The following is a 20115-nucleotide window of genomic DNA, read 5'->3' on the forward strand; positions in this document are numbered from 1 at the left end:
AATTTTTTTTTTCCATCCCAATCCTCGATCACCCACCCCCTTTTCCGGTCACCCCCCCCCCCCCCCCACCCCAAAAAAATTGAGTTTGTTTTTAAAAAATATTTACAAATTCAAAATTTCATTTTTTCACCCTACCCTCGACCCCTCACCCACCCACCCCTAACCCTCCCTCCCCCCCAAAAAAAAAAATTTAAGTTTGTTTTTAAAAAATATTCTCAACTTCAAAATTTCATTTTTTTCATTCTACCCTTGAGCCCCCCACCCACCTCCTACCCACCCACCCACCCCCACAAAAATTTTAAGTTTTTTTTAAAAAAATATTTTTTATTTCAAAATTTCATTTTTTCACCCCTAGAACCCCCACCCACCCACCCCTACCAGCCCTCCACCCCCCTCCCCAAAAAAAAAAAAAAAAATTCAAGTTTGTTTTTAAAAAATATTTTCGATTTCAAAATTTCATTTTTTCACCCCTACCCTCGACCCCCACCCACCCCCCTACTAGCTCCCCCCACCCCCAAAAAATAATTTCAAGTTTGTTTTTCAAAAATATTTTTAACTTCAAAAATTTTCAATTTTTCACCCCTACCCTCGACTCCCCCCTTCACCCACTCCCTACCACACCCACCCCCCAAAAAAAATTTAAGTTTGTTTTTAAAAACTATTTTCAATTTCAAAAATTATTTTCTACTCTAGTAAAAATAAAAGATATTTCTCAAAAATATTTTTCATTCATAAATCAAACACTAAAAAAAATTTTCGGAAAATATTTTCTACTCACCAACCAAACATGAGAAAATAAGTCAAAAATCAACTTGTTTTCCACATTTTCCTTCATACCAAACACACCCTAAGCTCTGGTCATGCAATTCCGTTAGATAGTCAACTTCCGTCTAGATCCGTAAGTTGAGGACTAACAGTGCACCAAAATTGTTAACCTGGAATAGTTTTCTATCTCTTTTTCATACTTAAAGGACCAAGATAAACCAACACTTAAAATTGTGGAGCTATTTGGGCCAAAAAGTCGTATAATAAGAAACAGCAAATCCAAATTTAGGCAAAGTTTTCTGAGCTGCGGATTCGCCCTTCTTCCATCCCTTTCTGCGGCGAAATCTAATTGTAAGTTCCATTTCCGACTGTAACTTTTTTAACCCATTTTTTCCGATGAGTTTTTAATGGAGAACTACCTAATGTGAATCGGAGCAAATGCTTTGCCTAATTTCAGCTCCGACTTGTATTTGTGAATTTTATGAGAATGTGTTTTTTCTTTTATTTGCTTCCATGTGATAATAGCTCCTAAGCTGTGTACTACTCTGCCTTTTGAGTATTGCTGTTCTGTTTTCTAGAAACTTAAACTGTAGAGATTTTTTTCATAGTTGGTGAGAGCATAAACTGTTTGTGACAAAAGTCGAAAGGTGTAATAATCTATTTTTGAGAATTTGAGAAGTTGTACTTACAAGAGAAAAGGAGAAAGAGAATAAGAAGTACTTATACTGCCAATATCAATTTTGTACCATACCAAATATAAGCATTTGAGATCAATTAATTAACTTAATGCCCAAAATCTAGGTCAGTCCATCCCCAGAGGCCCTTAAATTTATTGGTAATTAATTGCAAGGGATAGGAGGTAGGCCGAAGAATTAATTAGGAGAGGTGATTAGTTAGGACGTGACGCAACTACAGCTTGCTGAGGACATAACCTTAGGTAAGAGAATATGGATGTCGTGAATTAGGGTAGAATGTAGTTGAAGATTGTCTTGCTTCCTTGTGGGTAGGCTTGGTGAGTAGATAGTATTAGCATTGTTTTTGTAGTTTATTGTTCTTTGAATAGTGCTACTACCTGTTGCTTCTTGTGCTTCGTTTATCATACTATTCTACTTTTTTTTGTCTGTTATGCATTCTCTATTACTCCCTCTGTCTCATTTTATGTGGCACCATTTCCTTTTTGGTCAGTCCCAAAAAGAATGTCACATTTCCTTATATACTCCCTCCGTCCCTTTTTAGTTGTCCACTTTAGAAATGGCACACAGATTAAGGCAACAATGATTAGCACAGTGAAGTTACAATTTTACCCTTATGACAACTTTTCACTTCAAAATTACAACCACTTATTTGAATTAAAGTGAAATAAATTGGAGGGAAACAACATACACTTTTACAATTTTCAAGAAGTGTAAATAAGGGTATAATAGGAAAAAATTTGTTGTCCTTTCTTGATTTGTCAAAATGGACAACTAAATAGGGACAACTAAAAAAGGAAATATGGACAAGTAAATAGGGACGGAGGGAGTAGTAAGTATTTAAAGTACAATTCCTTTTTTATCCTTGTTGGTTTCACTTAATCTTAAAATAATACTTCAATACATTTATGAGGAGAGAGAAAATTGAGTCTACTTTTTAAAGGGCAATTTGGTAAACATTTCAAAGTCTTCATTTGTTTCTTAAACTCCGTGCCCGGTCAAATGTTGCCACATAAAATGGGACAGAGGGAGTATTTGTTATGTCTTATTTTCTATGCCTTGTTTTGCCTTTGTATTGTCTTTTTTTCAAATTGCCTTTTCATGTGTTACTTTAGCTGTAGATCTTTCGGAAACAATCTCTCTACCAGTCTATCTCCATGAGGTAGGGGATAAGGTTTGCGTACACTTTACCCTTCCCAGACCCCAATTGTGGAGATACACTGGGTATGTTGTTGTTGTAATATCTCCAATAATATTTTTTTTGGGTGTTATTTGCAGAGAGTGGACTTGTAGAGAAGATCTCCACAAAGACAAAATGGGTTATACTAAGGAGCAATTGCTTGCCCGTTTACAGGTTCCATCTGCATCTACAGATCTCTAGTTGTTTTAGTATGTATTTGGAAATGTTAATTCCAAGTCAAGAGGGTCTTATTCAAAAATAATGTTAAAGTTGTTGCAAAGTACTAATAGCTTATCTTGTCTTTTGTTGATAACTTGAATATGTTGTCATTCTTAGCATCCTCGAGGATGGGATGTTATGCCAGCAAGAACTTTACTGTAAGTAATCAATATTTTTGTGTTCTTTTTAGGAACTTCAACTTGATTTCACCAAACATGAACACCCAGTGGTTTTGACAGTTGAAGCACAGGTAAGTAAATATGTTGAATCCCTGTTAATTGTTCTTCCATTTTGATTAACAATTTACAGCTTTAAGTTCTCATTCGCTCAGGCAAAGCATGTTGGGCATCTGAATGGGGCATTGAGTAAAAACTTATTCTTGAAGGTATGGCAGACTAAATGTGGAAATATTTGTATGTTAGCTTCTTTTAAGTCAAAAGAAGTTGGTAACTCCAACTTAAATCCACCCAAGCTCTTGTGCTAAAATATAATATGCACACCTTATTTCTGATGCAGGATAAGAAACACAGGTTCTATGTTGTTTCTGCAATGGCAAAAACCAATGTAGATTTGAAAGGTATCCATTCTTTGGTTTCCATTACTTTGGGACAATGTCATAAAATTTCTCTTATATGAGTGATGTGCATAGGAACAGAATACCAATGATCATATTTTGTGTATTAGTAGAGACTGCTGCTGTACTACATGCCATATCTCCATTTTATGTAAATCTGAAGTATTTTGATTTTTAACGTATGTATGCATTCTGTTGAAACTGAGCAGTTTTGTCTCAGAGGCTTGGTTTGGGAAAAGGAGGGTTAAGAATGGCTCCTGAAGAAGCACTTGGAGAAGTACTTCAGGTATGTCTTTGTGTGCTGTTTCTCCCCCCTTCCCCTGGTTTTCTGGATTTTCTTATGTCTTACTGTTAGTTTTTAGACCCTGTTTTGCGATTTGTACAACTGCTACATGCCATCAGAAACGAAGCACTATTAACCTATATAAAGTTGCTTTTGAAGATGGAATATTTTGCCATTTTAAACGGGTCAACTTGGACAGAATAAAAGGAAAATGGGTCAACTAAGTTTTGAAGAAGGGAGGATAAACTTATCTTTAAGCTTATATCTTATACTCTAGACTCAAGACTTACATGATACCTCAGTCCACTTTTATACTGAGTCCCTATCACATAGGTGGTGTAACTGAACATGGCATACTAAATTTGAGGTTTTTTAGACCTCCTCCTTTCCAAAGTGCTTGAAGGAGTAAAAAATGAAATGCACTGATTATGGGATTTCTTTTGTAGAAATAGTATTGCTATTTCAACCAGAATTTTTCTCATGGTATTACACAACTGCTGAGGTCAATGAAGAAATCATCTGGCTAGTAATAAACTCGAATTTTAGTGTTTGAATTTCTCTGTCGAAACCTTTTGTGTTTAACTCTAACAAGTACTGCAATGCAATTGCATTATAAAAGTTATATCCTACTTGAAATTTTCATATTTTCGTTCTTGAAAACCTTGGACAGTAAGAAACCATGGATGGTAAGAACCTCCTTAATGAAAGATAGCTCCTTGCCTTTCAATAGCTGGTCCTTAATGAAAGATAGTTCCTCACTTCCTTGCCTTTTAACATCTGTTTTGTAGATGCTGAGTTAGTTTTCAATCTTGTAGAGGAAATATTGTTTAAATTTGGTGATGTTCTTCTGCAACAAACTTATAGGATATTCTTTGAAGTGGAATTTTTTTCTTTAACAAGTAACTTATAGATTATTGGCTTGAACAGAATGTATGCTGTGGAGAGATCAGAATCATTCCTCTATATCTTTTGCTGACAGCTTAATTTTTTCTGGCAAGCCCTTCTAATGTTTTTTTCTTCATTATTATGTAAGGTGCCGCTTGGTTGTGTCACCCCTTTTGCACTTGTAAATGAATCAGCAAGGTACTCATTTCACTCTTTTCCTAAGCTACAGTAAAATTTCTGATGTTTTTCACGATCCTTTGTCAACGGTTCTTAAGATGATAACTTGCTCTTACTTTTCCCAAGGTGTGTTTCCTTGTTATTGGATCAGGGATTTAAAACACAGGAATGCTGCTTCTTCCACCCACTCTCAAATGATACAACAATTGGTAAGATGGTCCACTTTGTAGTAGATTTTCACTTTCATTATCCTCATATACTTCGAGGACTTTTTAGCTAAACAAATAGTTTTTTTCTTCAAGATTCTTATCTCTCCTGAAGTCACATATTAGGAGAAAGTATACATTGCAAAACAATGTACCCCAAAACCATGAAGCTATCAAAGTACTTTGAAACTCAACTTATTAGTAATTTAATGTATTGAAGAGAAAGAAATAAAATGTGGTTGTCAGATCTAGTGTAGAAGAAGAATATTGAGTCATCGTGATGGCTACTATCGAGCCATGATGATGGCCTCTTAGGAACTTATATGGAACAAACAATTACTCAAAGAATGAAGTTTGCAAAGATTGATCATATGAAAGTTGTGTGTGACAATTAAAAGGCACTTTATATTGCATCAAATCCAGTGTTTCACGAGAGGACCAAGCTCATAGGAAGTGATTTTCACTGTCATAGAAAAGATTCTCAAGCTTCGTGCATATGATTTCTGTAAGAGGGAGCATTAGATCGTATAAAGTGTATATAGAGTTCCAGCATGTACTGGTATACATTGAAAAGAGTGAATATAAAAGAGCCCAGACACAACACATTTTTCTTGATGCATTCTCTCAATCGTCTTTCTGTTTGTCTTATTTCTCACACATAATGCCTTTTGTAAAATTTAGTGAGGTAATGTTGTAAGTTGTCACTACATGTAATTTTCTATGCTCTGAGAAATAAATTATGAGAAGTCACAACACTCACAAGTGGGTGTTCTTCAATCTTAAAAACTTATTTTGTATTGCACTTTAATTTCAAATATCAGTGTCTTTTACCTTGAACTAACCACATGAGATTTTGATTGTTACTGCCTTACTGTGATTTCTTGCTTTTATCAACTGTAAAATTAATGTACATTACTCTTTAATACTCTTCAAGCCCTTGTTTATTTTGTGTCATTCCTTCAATTTACTTTTCATATTTACTTGGAGAATGATACCTTTCAATTGTGCTGCAAGTGTTTATGAAAATCAATAGAGATTAGGAAATTAAAGTGGCTGATTATGTCTCCTACTGGTCATGACATTTTATTAGGAAGTTTTGAAATATTAATGAGAGATACAAATTTGCAGTCTCTTTTTCCAGAACTAGAATATTGGGGATTATCAATTTGAGCTTAATACAGAATTCTGCATTACATGTTTGACTGTCTGGTTCTGATTATGTAACTGAGATACTTCTTGCAGCTCTTAATGCTCGCGGTCTTGATAAGTTTCTGAGTTCCATAGGAAAGCAACCAGTCTATGTGGACCTTGAGGTGATCTTTTATCTAGTAGCTTGGCTAAATTCATATGCTTGATCACTGAATCGTCTGAAAAATAATTTTGCTCCTGTTTCTTACATAACTTTTTTCCCCACTTTGAAGGCTAATCCTCCAGTAGGAAAGGATCAACCTCCTGATCTAGCGTCTCTTGTACCATCTGATGCAATTGCCATACCAGGTCAATCAGACAAAGCAGCTCCTTCGCAAGTTTCTGACATGAATCATGCCCCTGTCAATAACAAGTCAACTGGAGGTACAGGTAAACTTATGGCGACGTTAATGCTTTACTGATTGCAGTGTTGCATCTGAACAAGATTTATGCACCTTAATCTATTGATGGTCAGCATTGTCCTTTTCTTCACCCTATCTAGTGAGAATCCAAACCTCCAAGAAATTAGATTCACTGGAGTTCCCAAAACCATCTGCGTATGTTTCTGTAAATGTCTCTTATTCCTTTCTAGCCATATAGTCCATGATGCACAGAGGAATGGTCATCCAGATCTGCTTCAAGCATCTTCCAACCCTCTAATTCTGCCAACATTCCAGTCTAGAGGGGAGATTTGAATTTTTTAACTTTTCACTTGAAGGTTAATTTCAAAACGTTGATAAGACCATTGAGGTGTCTATCTAATGGTTTCCTTCTATAGGGGTCTATTTTTTCTTTTCATTTTTACGTGACAATGGTCGTTCTTGATAGTGTATGTGGTTGTATTCCAACTAGAAATTTCTGAGAAACCAAAGGATCATTTGAAGTGGTTTAATATAAGTTCAACCATGAATTGGTGCCAATGGATCCACACGGTTATTGTTATTCAGCTTATCTTGTTGGATTTCATTTTGGAATTTAATGTGGTTGCGAAAAACATGAAGGAAACTGACGTCAATATTTCTTTCTACTCAAATAGCTAAAGCAGTTAAGCCATCAACTGATGTGCGGAAGGAGAAACTATCAAATGCAGTTAGCTTATCAAACTCGTTTGCTGATCCCGAAAAATATGTTGAAGACTTTTTAGAGAGAACATCATCTCTTGTTCTTTCAGAGGTAAGTTAGTGAAACACTTTTTGCTCATAACTAAATATTTTAGTGAGAAATGTACATCCAGTTAAAACTTATATCCAAAACAAATCCAGATAACGGAGGAGAATGTAAAGCAATATGGTGAGATACTCGGTGAAGTCATATCAAATACAATTAGGAAAAAACTTGCAACAGAGCTAAAGAGCACAGCTGTGAGTACCTACTTCCTCTTTTCTCAACCCATGTGATGAAATATTGTATGATTTACATTTATGCAGTTCTCAAATTTTTTATTTAAGCATCAACAGACAAATATATCTTACACGATAAAACGGTAGGAGAGCCTATCCAAAAAGACAATTTATTTCGCTTCTGATAGATATATTAGTCAAACAAAGGTCATAATGTTATATTAATAATATTCTGGTCATAATGTTAATGGGAGAACTAAGTTTGGTTTTGGGATTTTGCTGTATACTTCTTAAAGCCAAAACTGTCATAGTTTACAGAACAGCAAGTTTGGCTAGGATTTTTTTTTCTTTTTTATGTTTAAAGTTCCTCAAAGTAGATGCTATTTTCACCATAGCTTTTTGTTTGTGCAGACAATGTTCAAGAACACTGCGTATTCTGAAGGTTTTTCTGCTGGTACTCACCAACAAGCAAAGCGACTTTAAAACATGTTATTTGTCTTCCATTTTCTTGTATCCGATGAAAAACTGATGCCATGATCTTATTCAAGTTATGACCACAATTCTAAGAGCAATTTGCTCCTTGTACTTTGAGCAAAGTTGAAACATGTTTCAAAGGAGAAATACATGTTTTCTTTTTTTATAAATTACTTGCAAGGAAGTTTTTCTACAGACGTTAAATTTCTCACATCTTACTTTCTTTTGATTTGACTAATATATCAATATATTATGTCCTTACACATCAAAACATGATTTCTCATATTCAAATTAAGCATTATGTCTTAAATACACTATCATGAGATATGTATATGATCAATTGTATTCTAGTTGTAAGTTGTAACAAGAGTTTTTGGGGCTGTAACTTGTATATTCTCCTGTCACTGTTTCAACGTATCTTTATCATGTATATCGAATCATAAGAACACAAAAATAGTAATATACGTAAAAATCATTAAGTAATATATATCAATATAGCATCATGATATGCCATAATTAAGCAATAAATTAGGCTCCTCAGAACTATTCACTTAATCAATGAAAGTTATGGTATAAAAAAAGAAAATGATGGTAAACATTCTTATTCGAAAAAAGGACGTGAGCTTCTAGGAAAGCGTAAAAAAACAAAAGATTGTCATCTAGGAAGAAAAAATGACATTTTGTTATTTTATCTTGGAATCGTCATCGCAAAGTGTGAAAAAAAAAAAACGTAGAATATCAATTGGCATTCTACGTTTTGATCACTAGTCAAATTATATATTAACAAAATTATAACCGGAAAGGACGACTAAATACAACGTAGAATATCAATTGGCATCTCTAACATGTGTTAGACATGGGCATGTGAAAGTGAAACAATCTTGCCATATTTTGTTGAAAATAAACATTAAACATTATTATATAATATCCTGATATATTATTATATATATAAAAGGAGATTATATCCTACTATATCCTATCTAGATGTATTATATTTGTTGCTACATGATGATACATTACATTTTATATTTAAAAAAAACATTAAAATTACATGTACATGTGTTCACAAATCAGCCTAGTATTCTTTAAAGGACGGTTGAGATTTATAACTACGCAGAACTATTTAAGTTTTAAAATATGAGTTCCTTCATCTTACGGCATTTTAATTTTGTTTTTGTTGACTTTGAAATTAATTATTCGGGAAATTTAATAGTTCAGTTGGTTGGCTATCTGAATTTTCACTTTATTGATGAGGGCTCGATTTCTTATCTTATAATCTCCTTCTTTTCCCCTACCCCTAATTAACTTTTTTATATGCATATAAAAAGACGTAATTATCCAAAACAAAGATTACTATTTATTAGTTTTTTGCTGAATATAATAATTATGAGTTCTGAGTGATGATAGAGTCGTGAAAATCAAGCTAGGTTTATTTTATTGTTAGTTTCTTTTGCTTCTGTAAAGATGGTTTTATTTTAGGTGACATTCATGTATGGTCCTACAATTTTTAGCTATAGATAATATGTCCAAATTTCAAACTTATACGATTAAAAATGCAAATAAAATGATCTGGAAGAATTATTATCCCATCAAAGTAAAATAAAAAATAAAATTAACTAATAGTAGAATTTATATTATGTAGACATGTAATTATGTTTCTACCTAACTCTTACCTTCTCCAACCATTATTTTGAAACTTTCACATTCTATAAAAGAAAGTCAAAGAAATTAGAGTTACAATTAAGAAGAAGAAGTGTTAAAAAGTACTCTCTTCGTCCCATCCACGTGACACCGTTTAACTCGATACGGTTATCCAAGTTTAAAATTTAAAAGAAAAATATTGAAATTTATAATTTATATGCTCATCGATCGCATATCTATAAATCATTTCACTAAAGAAACAAAATTTTAAGTTAAACTGTTTACATTTATAGAAAAATAACATTCTTTTTTTATACAGACTAAAAAATATAACATAAATCAGGACATATGAAATACAAATTATTTGTGTAAGATAGGCTACTAGGCTGGATGGTGGACTGCCTAAAATGATAATATTAGGACTGATTACTTCTTAATCTTGTTTGATTTGCACATCTTGATATTGTTGGAGAAATAACATACTCGGAGAAAAAAAAATTGACTTCCAAATAACATACTACAAAATATTTTGATAAAGAAAGTAAAGCTTTTCACTTTTTTGATTTTTTGGAAAAAGGCAGCTGCCTTAAAAGAACAAAGAGTTCCAAGAATCTATAATTGAGATTTGAGAACACTACAAAAGGATAGCAATTGACACTCTCCCCTTTCCATTAAAGGCATGACTTTATGTTGCTTTGTTAATAAGATTATAAATTAAAAACCAAAACGTTATTAATTTTTCATCTTAACATTTTCCTATAAATAAATTAGGGTAACTTAATCAAATAATTATTGAGTATCTAAATTCAAATAAATTACTCATTATCAACCTGTGAAAATATTTATAGTCAAATAAGCGTCTGACTTGATGTTTACACTAAACCAATAAATGAACAACACTTATCTTCTATATACATGTGCGATTGAAAGAGTGTATATACAAGTTATAATTGTTTGTCAACTAAAAGTTACAGCATTAAACTCAACCTCTAGCAGGCATTTTGCCAGCCAGGGTGGCTTTGGAATATTCATTCAATACTTTGCATACCAATAGTAGTACTAAATTTACATTTATCAAACTTCAATTGTTAGTGTCACAAATTTTTCTATGCATCCTGTTTTGAACAGCTTTGATAGCAGCAACTCGGGCTGCAGTAGCAGCTCTGTTTGCTGCTATCACTGCCCTGTTCACTTGATCATCAACCCTACGTATGTTAATTGCATTCTCTGCTGCCTTTCTACTAGCCTGCATAAAAAAATCAGCAAGATTACGACAAGTCAATGTTTGAGCAGTTGCATATGTTGATAGGGGCTACACAAACTATATGAATCTTCGTTGATCATGTTGGACTAGAAATAAATTTTACCTGAACAACTCGAAGGACGACATCAGTAAGTGGGGGCAATGGAGTATTGAGATTGCCAGAGGCCCATTCACCACACCTTGCGTCACCATTTCTAAATTTGTACATTCCGTAACCTTGCTTACGACCTTCATGCCATGACCCTTCATAGCAATGCCCGTTGGCAAAATGATACACACCAAAACCATGAATCTTGTCACCGAAATATTCCCCAGCGTATCGATCCCCATTCCTGCACCAAATCCAGTGAAACACCAAGTTGCTTATGAAATACTTCCACTCAATATTCATAAATGCTAAAACAATCAAGAACTTCACTAACCGCACTTTAAAGGGAAAGAACTTCTGAGAAAAATCCAAATATACATAATTTAGTTTGGACTTGATTGATGCTAAGAAATTCACAAAATTCAACAGACGGTAAAACAAAATTATCACTAATTGATGAATGCAATGGGATATCACATCTATGATGGACGAGAATCCTGGTCTCCTTATAAGATTTGGACTTATCATTTCTCACTTTGAGCTAGTTTTTGGGGCGTGAGTTAAAGTCGAACATAACTAGTTTGACACTGATCCTATCTGTAAATCTGACAGATTAAATCGAAATCCTAACAAAAAGACCCTAGGGATTCGAATTTTTAGATATGAACAACGATCTCCATGACAAACAAAGTTCAAATGAAGAAATTAATTTTTAATTTACCTGAAATGGTAAGAGCCGAGACCGTGTTTTACGCCGCATTTGAATTCACCGATGTAAGAGCTGCCATCGGAGCAGCTCTGGAACCCAATTCCGTGACTCTGTCCATTACACCATTCCCCACCATAGATATCTCCATTGAAGAATTTGTAAACTCCATAGCCATGCCTCAGTCCTTGTCTATACTGCCCTCTATATTTGCTACCTCTAGCCCAGCTCTCTACCCCATACCCATCGTACCTCCCGTCAATCCAGTCACCTTCATATCTACTGTTCACAGAGTAAGTGTAGACCCCACTACCATTACACCACCCCTTGTGAAACTCCCCTTCATACACGTCCCCGTTGCTGTAAACCTCTACTCCTTCTCTCACTTTCCCCTTCTCCTCTTTCACATCTAATTTCCGCTCCCCAATGAACCATTGCACTTTAACGTGCTTATTGGACACTAAACCAAGTTTCCTTCCATACCCATTACACGTCATCTTCAACCCATTATAACCCTGATGAATTGTACTCTTGTTCTTTCCGGCGAAGTAAAGCAAAATCGCAAAGAAAATCAGTACTAGAAGCAGATTCTCCGATATGGATCTGTCACCCCTGTTGAAGAAATAGAACAGAACGTAAACAGAGAGCAAGAAAACCGCTATAACAGGAGCTACCCTGCCCGTACCGGCACAGAAACGGAACGAAGCCGATCGAACCAGAGTTGCGCCGGTTCTGTGGGGCTTCTGTTCTTCAATGTCCGGTTCATGATCATCTACCAATTCGTTAATAGAAGATACACTATAGCTAGACGACCGGAGCATCGGAGATGATCGGAGAAGTGAAGAATGAGTCCTCGTAAGCTTCGCTTGGCTTTTCTGACCTTCCATTATTAGCGAATCTCTACCGTTGGATCACTGTTACATCCTGTATCTTGATGATATTCTTATTACGAACTGAAATGGCGGCTTCATCACTCAGGCAGGTATAGTGCGCAGGTTAGCAGTTGAAAGTGCGCAGGTTAAGCAAGCTTTGAAGTAGCGCAAAACGAGAAACAGAGAGAGCGTTGGTAGAGAGAGAAAAATAAACAGAGAGAGAGAGAGAGAGAGGAACAGTGTAAGGGATGATAGTGGACCGGGTTTAAAGTGAATTTGTGGAGCCACTTTGATTTAATTTAAGCCGTAGATGTATATTCAAACGGCTGGATTTGAAGCCGCATATAGTTTTCTTTCTTTGGGTTTAGACGGAATGATTTAGTCGTCGCATTTGTACGGTCCACTACGATGTAAAATACTACTTTCTTTTCTTATCTTTTTTAGGACATTCCTCCTATTTTTTAGACGGATTAATCTCGTGATCTTAAATTAAATATATTATTATAAATTGAAGAAATGTCCTAAAAGATTTAAATATATCATTTGATATATTAAAAATATAAATAGAACAAATGAATTGATATCGAGTAAGCACATAGTTGTTAAATGAGCAGTGTGTTTTCAAGCCAAAGGTGGAGTTTACTCGGATAAATCAAATATTCACTATATTTTAATTTTTTTTGTGTTACTTTCTTTTTAATGAGTTTATGTTTTTTCCTCATCTTTCAATAAGTTTTCATAGTCAGAGTGGTACTCAAGTGCTATTAAACCATAATAAGTAACAACTTAGAAAAATGGTATATTTGGAAATTATGTAAAAGATACTAAAACTCAAAGTAATTAACAATTTTAAATATTTTGATATCAAATAAAAGGCTACAAGCACACAACACTTAACAATAACGTTATATATTATTTGATAAAAACGTAAAAATAAAAATTAACAAGTTAAAACATATAAAAAATTTAATTGACCCTCCAAATTTCATTTATGTCACAGGGATTTAGACAGATAAAGTAACATATATTGGATTCATGCTAGGACAATATCTAATAGTAAAATATAACTTGGTAGTATGAAAATTATTTGTACTAAAATAATTCTGAGATAATTTAATCTCTTCCCTAAAAATAAAATAAATGAAAGATGCTGCTGTATTGCAATATGAAATTTCACATTCTTCATAAATAAATCTAAAATAACACACTGAAAACAAAAACTTACAAGAATGAAAATGATAACACGAGTCACTTGTTTGTAATCTACAATCCCTTTTAATTAAAAGGAGGCCTCTTCTAATTTTAATTTTAATCTTTTTAGAGGAAAACCTTAACATTTCTGGAAAAAAATTAAACGGATACTACTCTAGTGTGAAATGACATTTAAGGGAGTGTTCGGTACGAAGGATCAAAAAATATTTTCTTGTTTTCTTATATATGATTGATCATTTTTTTTCTAGAAAAACAAGTTCTTAAAACACGAGAGGAAAATGACCTCCTTCGTGAAAGTAAAAAATTAAACAAGTTGAACAAATGACGATCAACATTCTTGATGATATCTTTTCCATCCTTCAACACACTTCATCTTCACCCCCAGTCCTCACACCCATCCTCGTGACCCCCATACCCACCACCCACACCCTACTCGATCCCCACTCGACCTCCCACAGTATTTTCCACGAAAAATATTTTCCTTCCTATCAAACACTCTAAAGTATTTATTTTCTTCCATTAGCGTAAAAGAGGAGGAAGGAGGACCACCGGAACTAGTTGCCAAGATTGATTACTTAGTCAAGCCAACACTTTCACCTTTTCATCAAAATGTTTTTTTTTGTTTGTCTTTCTCTTCAAACACTTCTAGTTTAAGTTCAGTTACATGAAAAATGACTCGAATTTGAACTGCATACTTCAAAATTTCAGGAATTTTTGAACAAATTCACTAGTCAAAAATTCATGGTATTAGAGTCAGGTTCATCCTCGTTTGGTCTTTCGATCCAGTTGAGCATGGGCGTGAAGGGGGTGTTAGAGTGAGTAAAAAGTCATACATTGGTTGGAGAATGAATTTGTTGTCTCTTTACAGGGCCGTCTTAACCACTAGGTCATTAAGACCATCGCTTGGGGACCCAAAAATCCATATTTTTGGGGGCCCCAATTTAAAAAAAAATACTTAGACATGTTACTTAAAATTATATGTATTTTTAAATTTTTCAAAAAAAACATGTAAGAAGTATAAAAAAAACAATATAAGTGTTAGCTTTCCCCATTTTTCTAAGGGAATGAAACATTTGTTGAAATAATTCCCTTAAGTGGAAAATTGTGTTTCCTTATTTATCTCCTAAAAATTTGATCTTATATTTTTATTTACCTTATACTCATTTTTTTTAATTTTTGTTTTATTATTTTTATTCTCAAAATTTGCTTTTGAGTGTCTTCTTCAAAATCTTAAGAAGTGCAACAAGCAATCATTATATTGAAGCAACGCAACACTATTTCAATATTGTTATATCAACTTATCAAATTCGTGAGTCAGGTTTTATTATCTAATTTTATTTTACAATTTTTCTTAAACTTTTGTTATTGTTGATATCCTTAGTTAGTAAGTATATATATTCTCGTTTCAGTTATGAAGAGAAATCCTGTAACTATTGCTTCGGTCGAAAGAAAATTTTTGAAACTAAAATTGATAAAATTAAATCTTTTCTAAGATCAACAATGTGAGATTGAATGCATTAGCTATATTATCAGTTGAAAAGGAACTACTAAAACAAATCGATTAGAAAACTGTTATTAATGACTTCACATCTAAAAAGGTTAGAAAAATAGATTTTGAACAAATATATACATGATTATTTTTTTTATTTTTTTTAAAAAGAATTAAAAAAATTAGGTCCCCTCTTTAAGGTTTGGCTTTAGGTTCCCAATCTTGTTGAGTCGGCCCTGTCTCTTTATATGGACTTGACAATCCTCCCTTCATGAGCTAATTTTTGGGGTTAAGTTAAGTCAGGTGTTATATTTTTACATTTTAGCTAGAATACTTTTGTTCAAATTTTATTTTAATAGCTAAATATCAACAAATGATCCAGAAATTGGTAATTCGAGAATCCATGCCTTAGGTTAAATATTCACGAAAACCTATGTGGTCGATGCAATTAAACCTATATACATTTTTTTAAAGAGATTATTTAGGGTAAAGAACGCTTGTACTCTAAAAAAGATAAATTATTTAAAATTGACTATTCTTTTACTTTTATATCCATGTTTTTAACTACTAATTCACGTTTACTGCTTGATATCATCAAATTATATATATATATAGTATCAAAGAGGAAGAAACAGTGTTTCAGTGAAAACACTACTAAGTTACTCCTTGATACTATCAAGGTATATATATATACTCTGATCATATCAAAGAGGAAGAAACTGTAATTCAATGAAAACACTGCTTAGTTACTCCTTAATACCATTAGAGTATATATATACTGTGATGGCATCGAGAAGGAAGAGATATTAATACCATCAAAGTATGTATATATTCCGATGATATCAAGGATGAATAAGCAATAGTTCAATGAATAAAACAAGAGGGCACTTGCGTAAATAGTTTGGGTGATAGGTCCAATCAAAATAAATATATTGAATTAGGTCCAATTTAAATAAATACTTTGTCTATTTGATTCAATTCATAAAGTTTTCCCAATTATTTAACATGTGGTCAGTATTTACAAACTTCAGACAAAAGGCCCATCGATTACACAAGCTTTTTATCTTTAAGCTCATCGTACTTCTCACCAAAGGACCACTTTTTTCCAACTAAAAAGCACCTTAGAATAGGTACATGAATATACGTACAAACCAAAGGTAACCAAGATTTTCAATTTCTCAAAGTACAACCTTTACTAACGAGTTGAAGTAAGGAAAGCACTAATGGGAATCACACACGTCACATATATGCAAATTTAGTTTCCTGGGAAGCTCGTATAGTTTGTTACGTTAACTTCAAAAGAATAAGTTGTGTTGGAATTGATTAAATTTTGTGGAGTTCATAATTGCATAAAAGGAGTCAAAGTAATTATTGCGGCAGAGATGATGTAAGATGAGAAGTGATTTTCAAACCCTATTTGGTATTCAAAATCAGAGGGAAAACTACAACAATGAAAGTTAGTTGTTATATTTGCACTCCCTTTTTTTTGGATATAAATTGCTTATTGAGACATGAGATGCGTGGAGTTTCAAATTATAGTTATATATGTTTGAAATTCAATTATATATGTCCAAAATTAATGCAAATATACTTGAAATCATGTATAAGTATATGAAACTTAGATTTTGGCAAGCCAAACTTCGAACAAAAATATTAAAAATTAGGGCCTGAGATTTGCCAAGCTTTAAGGAAAAAGGTTGAAAGTTTTGGCCTGACTAATTGAGGTCAAACTTTAAGCAACAATATTAGAATTCAATTAGGCATATGCTGTTATACCTGAAGCTACTTTGAAATGGCTAAACTAGCTAACTTTTATATGTTGCAACTATAATTTAAATAATAGTCCCGAAATAGTTAGTTGTGGACTTTCCATTTGTGGCTTAAAACCTACCCATTTTTAATTAAACTAGAAGATTAAAATAATTCAATCCAGACAAGGACCAATAATTAAGAGTCTTTGAATTGACTTAAAAGTTAATTTGTTTTTAATTTTGTGTTTGAATAATAAAAAAGTGCTTCAAATAAGTTAAAATTTACTTAAAATTGATCCCCCTACTTTTTTTTCTTTTTGACTTAAAAATGCTATGTGTTTGACCAACAATTTTACCTTTTTATGATCCCTCCTCTTCTTACCTTTTTTTTTGCTCCCTCTTTTCTTCCACTTTTTCCCTCTTCTTGCTCTTTCTTTCTTTTTTGTTTAATCTTCTATTATTATTCTCCTTCTTTTACCTTCTTTTTTTCTTTATAAATAATTTGTGGCAAAAAAAATATAGTCATTATTATTTATAAATATAATTGAAAAAATATCTTAAATTTTTCATACGCTTTATCGAAATTATGTTTTTAAAAAAAATAATTTACACATATAAATTAACTTATATAATCAATTTATATTGAAATTGAATTAGAATATAATTTGATATTAATTCTTAAAAATAAAAACTTATAATAATTAGCATTTTACAATGTTAAGGATAGGTCAAACATTTAACAAAAAAATGCTTAATAACACTTGTGTATCAAATATATCAATATTTTTTTTTATAATCAAAGTACATAATTGCTTATTTTTCTTAAAAAAATTCAGCCAATCCAAACGGGATCTTCTACACAAGTGTCCACATGGTGGAAACTCTATTTTGAACGATGGGCCGATTGGGCTGGCGTAGCCTAGTCCAGTCCAGTCCAGCCCAGGAGGTCGTTTAAAAACCCCGCCTCTCACAAAACCCTAAAGCCGAACTTTGGCGAGAATAGCTGAGTAGGAGCAGAGAGTTTCGCCGCACTACAATGGGTATGTATCTCAATCAATTTCATTCAGTTTTCATGTTTGATTGTATGTTAAATATCATATGTAATGGTTTTCATGTTTGATTGTATGTTAAATATCATATGTAATGGTTGGAATTGATGGAAACGCAAATGCAGAGGTCTGACTGCTTTTTTTGGAAAATGACTATGGTTGTTTTGTTTATATAGGCGCCTACACTTACGTGTCAGAGCTATGGAGGAAGAAGCAGTCCGATGTGATGAGGTTCTTACAAAGGGTGAGGTGCTGGGAGTATCGCCAGCTTCCATCAATAGTGCGTGTTACTAGGCCTACTCGTCCTGACAAGGCACGACGTTTGGGTTACAAAGCCAAACAGGTACTTTTTCTTTTTTACTATGGTTTGGTGATGCTGAGTTGAGCTTAAATCCAACTGATTCATATATTCATTCCTGACTTGCTTGAGATTGAGGCAAATAAGTTGTTGTAATGCTTCTCTATCTTTTGGTATTTTGGTGATTGATATTTGACAGTGATAATTGCTGAGACTTTTGAGTCATGCGCTCATTGCAAACTTTTATCAATATCATAGTGTGTACTAAGTTTTTTGAATCCACAACTGTTGAACAGCTTGTCCTTATCTTCATGATGAAAATGAAATTGGATCGGTCTGATAAAACGTGAGTTTGAGTTTTCTAATGAGATACAATATTTTCAATTTTTTCTATGTTCGGTTGGTTTAGTTCATTTGAGAAGACATGAAAACATTTTTTTTGACAATGAGGAAAATGACTTGCGTGTAAGTATGTAAAACAAGTTCAGCAAGTGGAGTGTTCTACATTGACTGTGTCCCTCCTCACCATCCAACATGCCATAACTTTACCCCATCCTCTAGTTCCCATCCCCACACACCCTCCTAATCTCGACCCCCATCTCCCATAATATTTGCAATATCTTTTGCTTATGTACTGAAAATGAGAAAATAGGTTAGAAATTCACTTATTTTCTTAGAAAACAATTTCCATGGACAATATTTTTCCTTTGTACCGAACACACCCTGAATCTGTGTTCCCTTTCATTGTCTCTTCTTATTACCCGTGTAAATAATTGTAGCGCAGTATATGTAATTTTTGATAACAGGTCTGTGCTATGAAAATTCATTGTCATCTATATGAAATTTCTGGATGCATGGGGACCAATAAATGAGTTGCAAATTTTTTCCTTGTAGTGCATGCTATTATTTATGACATCTCTAAATTAGAACTAGCAGTTTATTGCCATTACTTATTTTCATTGTATCATTGGTACCTTCTATTTCTTCTTTTGATTTATATCCATGCACCATAATATTCGCAGGGCTATGTGGTTTACCGTGTTCGTGTGAAGCGTGGTGGAAGGAAGAGGCCTGTATCCAAGGGTATTGTGTACGGTAAGCCTACCAACCAGGGAGTCACCCAATTGAAGTTTCAGCGTAGTAAGCGATCTGTTGCTGAGGAGCGTGCTGGTAGGAAATTGGGTGGTCTCAAGGTCCTCAATTCTTACTGGATCAATGAGGTATCTGTCTCTTTGGGCTCATTTCATAGAAATCAACTTCTTGCCTTGCAGACTAATAAGACAATGGAACTGAGTAATACTAAAATAATGTGCACATTGACATTGTTGATTGCAGGATTCCACATATAAATACTTTGAAGTGCTCCTGATTGATTCAGCCCATGCTGCTATAAGGAATGACCCAAGAATCAACTGGATCTGCAACCCAGTGCACAAGCATAGAGAGCTTCGTGGACTGACTTCAGCTGGGAAGAAATACAGGGGTCTCCGAGGAAGAGGACACTTGCACCACAAGGCAAGACCCTCAAGAAGGGCAACCTGGAAGAGGAACCAGACTCTGTCTCTACGCCGTTATCGTTGATCTGCTTAGAGTTTTTCAAGAGTTTCTTATTGTATTGTTCACGACTGTAGTAGTCCTTTCTTTTTTGAAATCAAGTTCTGAGAAACTTGGTAGAACAGCTCAATTTGTGCAATGGATGATAGATGATAATGCTATACTGTTATATTTATTTGGTTATTTTAGATGCTGCTAGATGTAGTTC

General features: G+C 33.6%; 3 protein-coding genes across 4 annotated transcripts; 2 read left to right on the top strand and 1 right to left on the bottom strand.

Annotated features, from left to right (window-relative positions):
- The first annotated feature begins 998 nt into the window (after positions 1 to 998).
- LOC125838086 (uncharacterized) lies at positions 999 to 8163 on the top strand. Of its 2 annotated transcripts, none has more exons than XM_049517142.1 (13): positions 999 to 1116; positions 2736 to 2811; positions 3047 to 3106; positions 3188 to 3241; positions 3373 to 3433; positions 3640 to 3716; positions 4747 to 4796; positions 4902 to 4984; positions 6224 to 6294; positions 6403 to 6559; positions 7206 to 7342; positions 7432 to 7530; positions 7921 to 8163. In XM_049517142.1, exons 2-13 carry the CDS (start codon positions 2773 to 2775, stop codon positions 7990 to 7992), a joined length of 960 nt encoding a protein of 319 aa, XP_049373099.1. In that variant the 5' UTR covers positions 999 to 1116; positions 2736 to 2772; the 3' UTR covers positions 7993 to 8163. The 2 variants fall into 2 exon arrangements, with proteins under 2 accessions (XP_049373099.1, XP_049373100.1); XM_049517143.1 differs by lacking the exon at positions 999 to 1116 and adding an exon at positions 2613 to 2631 and having other exon boundaries at positions 7921 to 8118.
- A 2356-nt stretch (positions 8164 to 10519) lies between these two features.
- Positions 10520 to 12755, bottom strand: LOC125838072 (uncharacterized). The gene is made up of 3 exons (XM_049517128.1): positions 11698 to 12755; positions 10992 to 11220; positions 10520 to 10870 (listed from the first exon to the last, which is right to left on the bottom strand). Exons 1-3 carry the CDS (start codon positions 12567 to 12569, stop codon positions 10706 to 10708), a joined length of 1266 nt encoding a protein of 421 aa, XP_049373085.1. The 5' UTR covers positions 12570 to 12755; the 3' UTR covers positions 10520 to 10705.
- Positions 12756 to 17938: 5183 nt separating this feature from the next.
- LOC125838100 (60S ribosomal protein L15-like) lies at positions 17939 to 20054 on the top strand. Its single transcript, XM_049517158.1, has 4 exons — positions 17939 to 18046; positions 18232 to 18398; positions 19376 to 19573; positions 19689 to 20054. The coding sequence occupies exons 1-4, from the start codon at positions 18043 to 18045 to the stop codon at positions 19932 to 19934; spliced, it is 615 nt and encodes a 204-aa protein (XP_049373115.1). The 5' UTR covers positions 17939 to 18042; the 3' UTR covers positions 19935 to 20054.
- The last annotated feature ends 61 nt before the right edge of the window (positions 20055 to 20115 follow it).

The sequence above is a fragment of the Solanum verrucosum genome, unplaced genomic scaffold, assembly GCF_900185275.1.
Source record: "Solanum verrucosum unplaced genomic scaffold, falcon-dt-bn FXZP01000079.1, whole genome shotgun sequence".
NCBI classification, from domain to species: Eukaryota; Viridiplantae; Streptophyta; class Magnoliopsida; order Solanales; family Solanaceae; genus Solanum; species Solanum verrucosum.

Excerpts from the sequence above, each read along its gene's own strand:
- LOC125838086 (XM_049517142.1), top strand. The coding sequence starts at position 2,773 with ATGGGTTATACTAAGGAGCAATTGCTTGCCCGTTTACAG. Across the intron at positions 3,107-3,187 it reads TTTTGACAGTTGAAGCACAG|GCAAAGCATGTTGGGCATCT; the intron begins GTAAGTAAATAT and ends TCATTCGCTCAG. Across the intron at positions 4,797-4,901 it reads CTTGTAAATGAATCAGCAAG|GTGTGTTTCCTTGTTATTGG; the intron begins GTACTCATTTCA and ends ACTTTTCCCAAG.
- LOC125838100 (XM_049517158.1), top strand. Across the intron at positions 18,399-19,375 it reads TGGGTTACAAAGCCAAACAG|GGCTATGTGGTTTACCGTGT; the intron begins GTACTTTTTCTT and ends TAATATTCGCAG. Across the intron at positions 19,574-19,688 it reads ATTCTTACTGGATCAATGAG|GATTCCACATATAAATACTT; the intron begins GTATCTGTCTCT and ends TGTTGATTGCAG.
- LOC125838072 (XM_049517128.1), bottom strand. The coding sequence starts at position 12,569 with ATGGAAGGTCAGAAAAGCCAAGCGAAGCTTACGAGGACTCATTCTTCA. Across the intron at positions 11,221-11,697 it reads CTCGGCTCTTACCATTTCAG|GAATGGGGATCGATACGCTG; the intron begins GTAAATTAAAAA and ends GATTTGGTGCAG. Across the intron at positions 10,871-10,991 it reads TCGTCCTTCGAGTTGTTCAG|GCTAGTAGAAAGGCAGCAGA; the intron begins GTAAAATTTATT and ends TTTTTTATGCAG.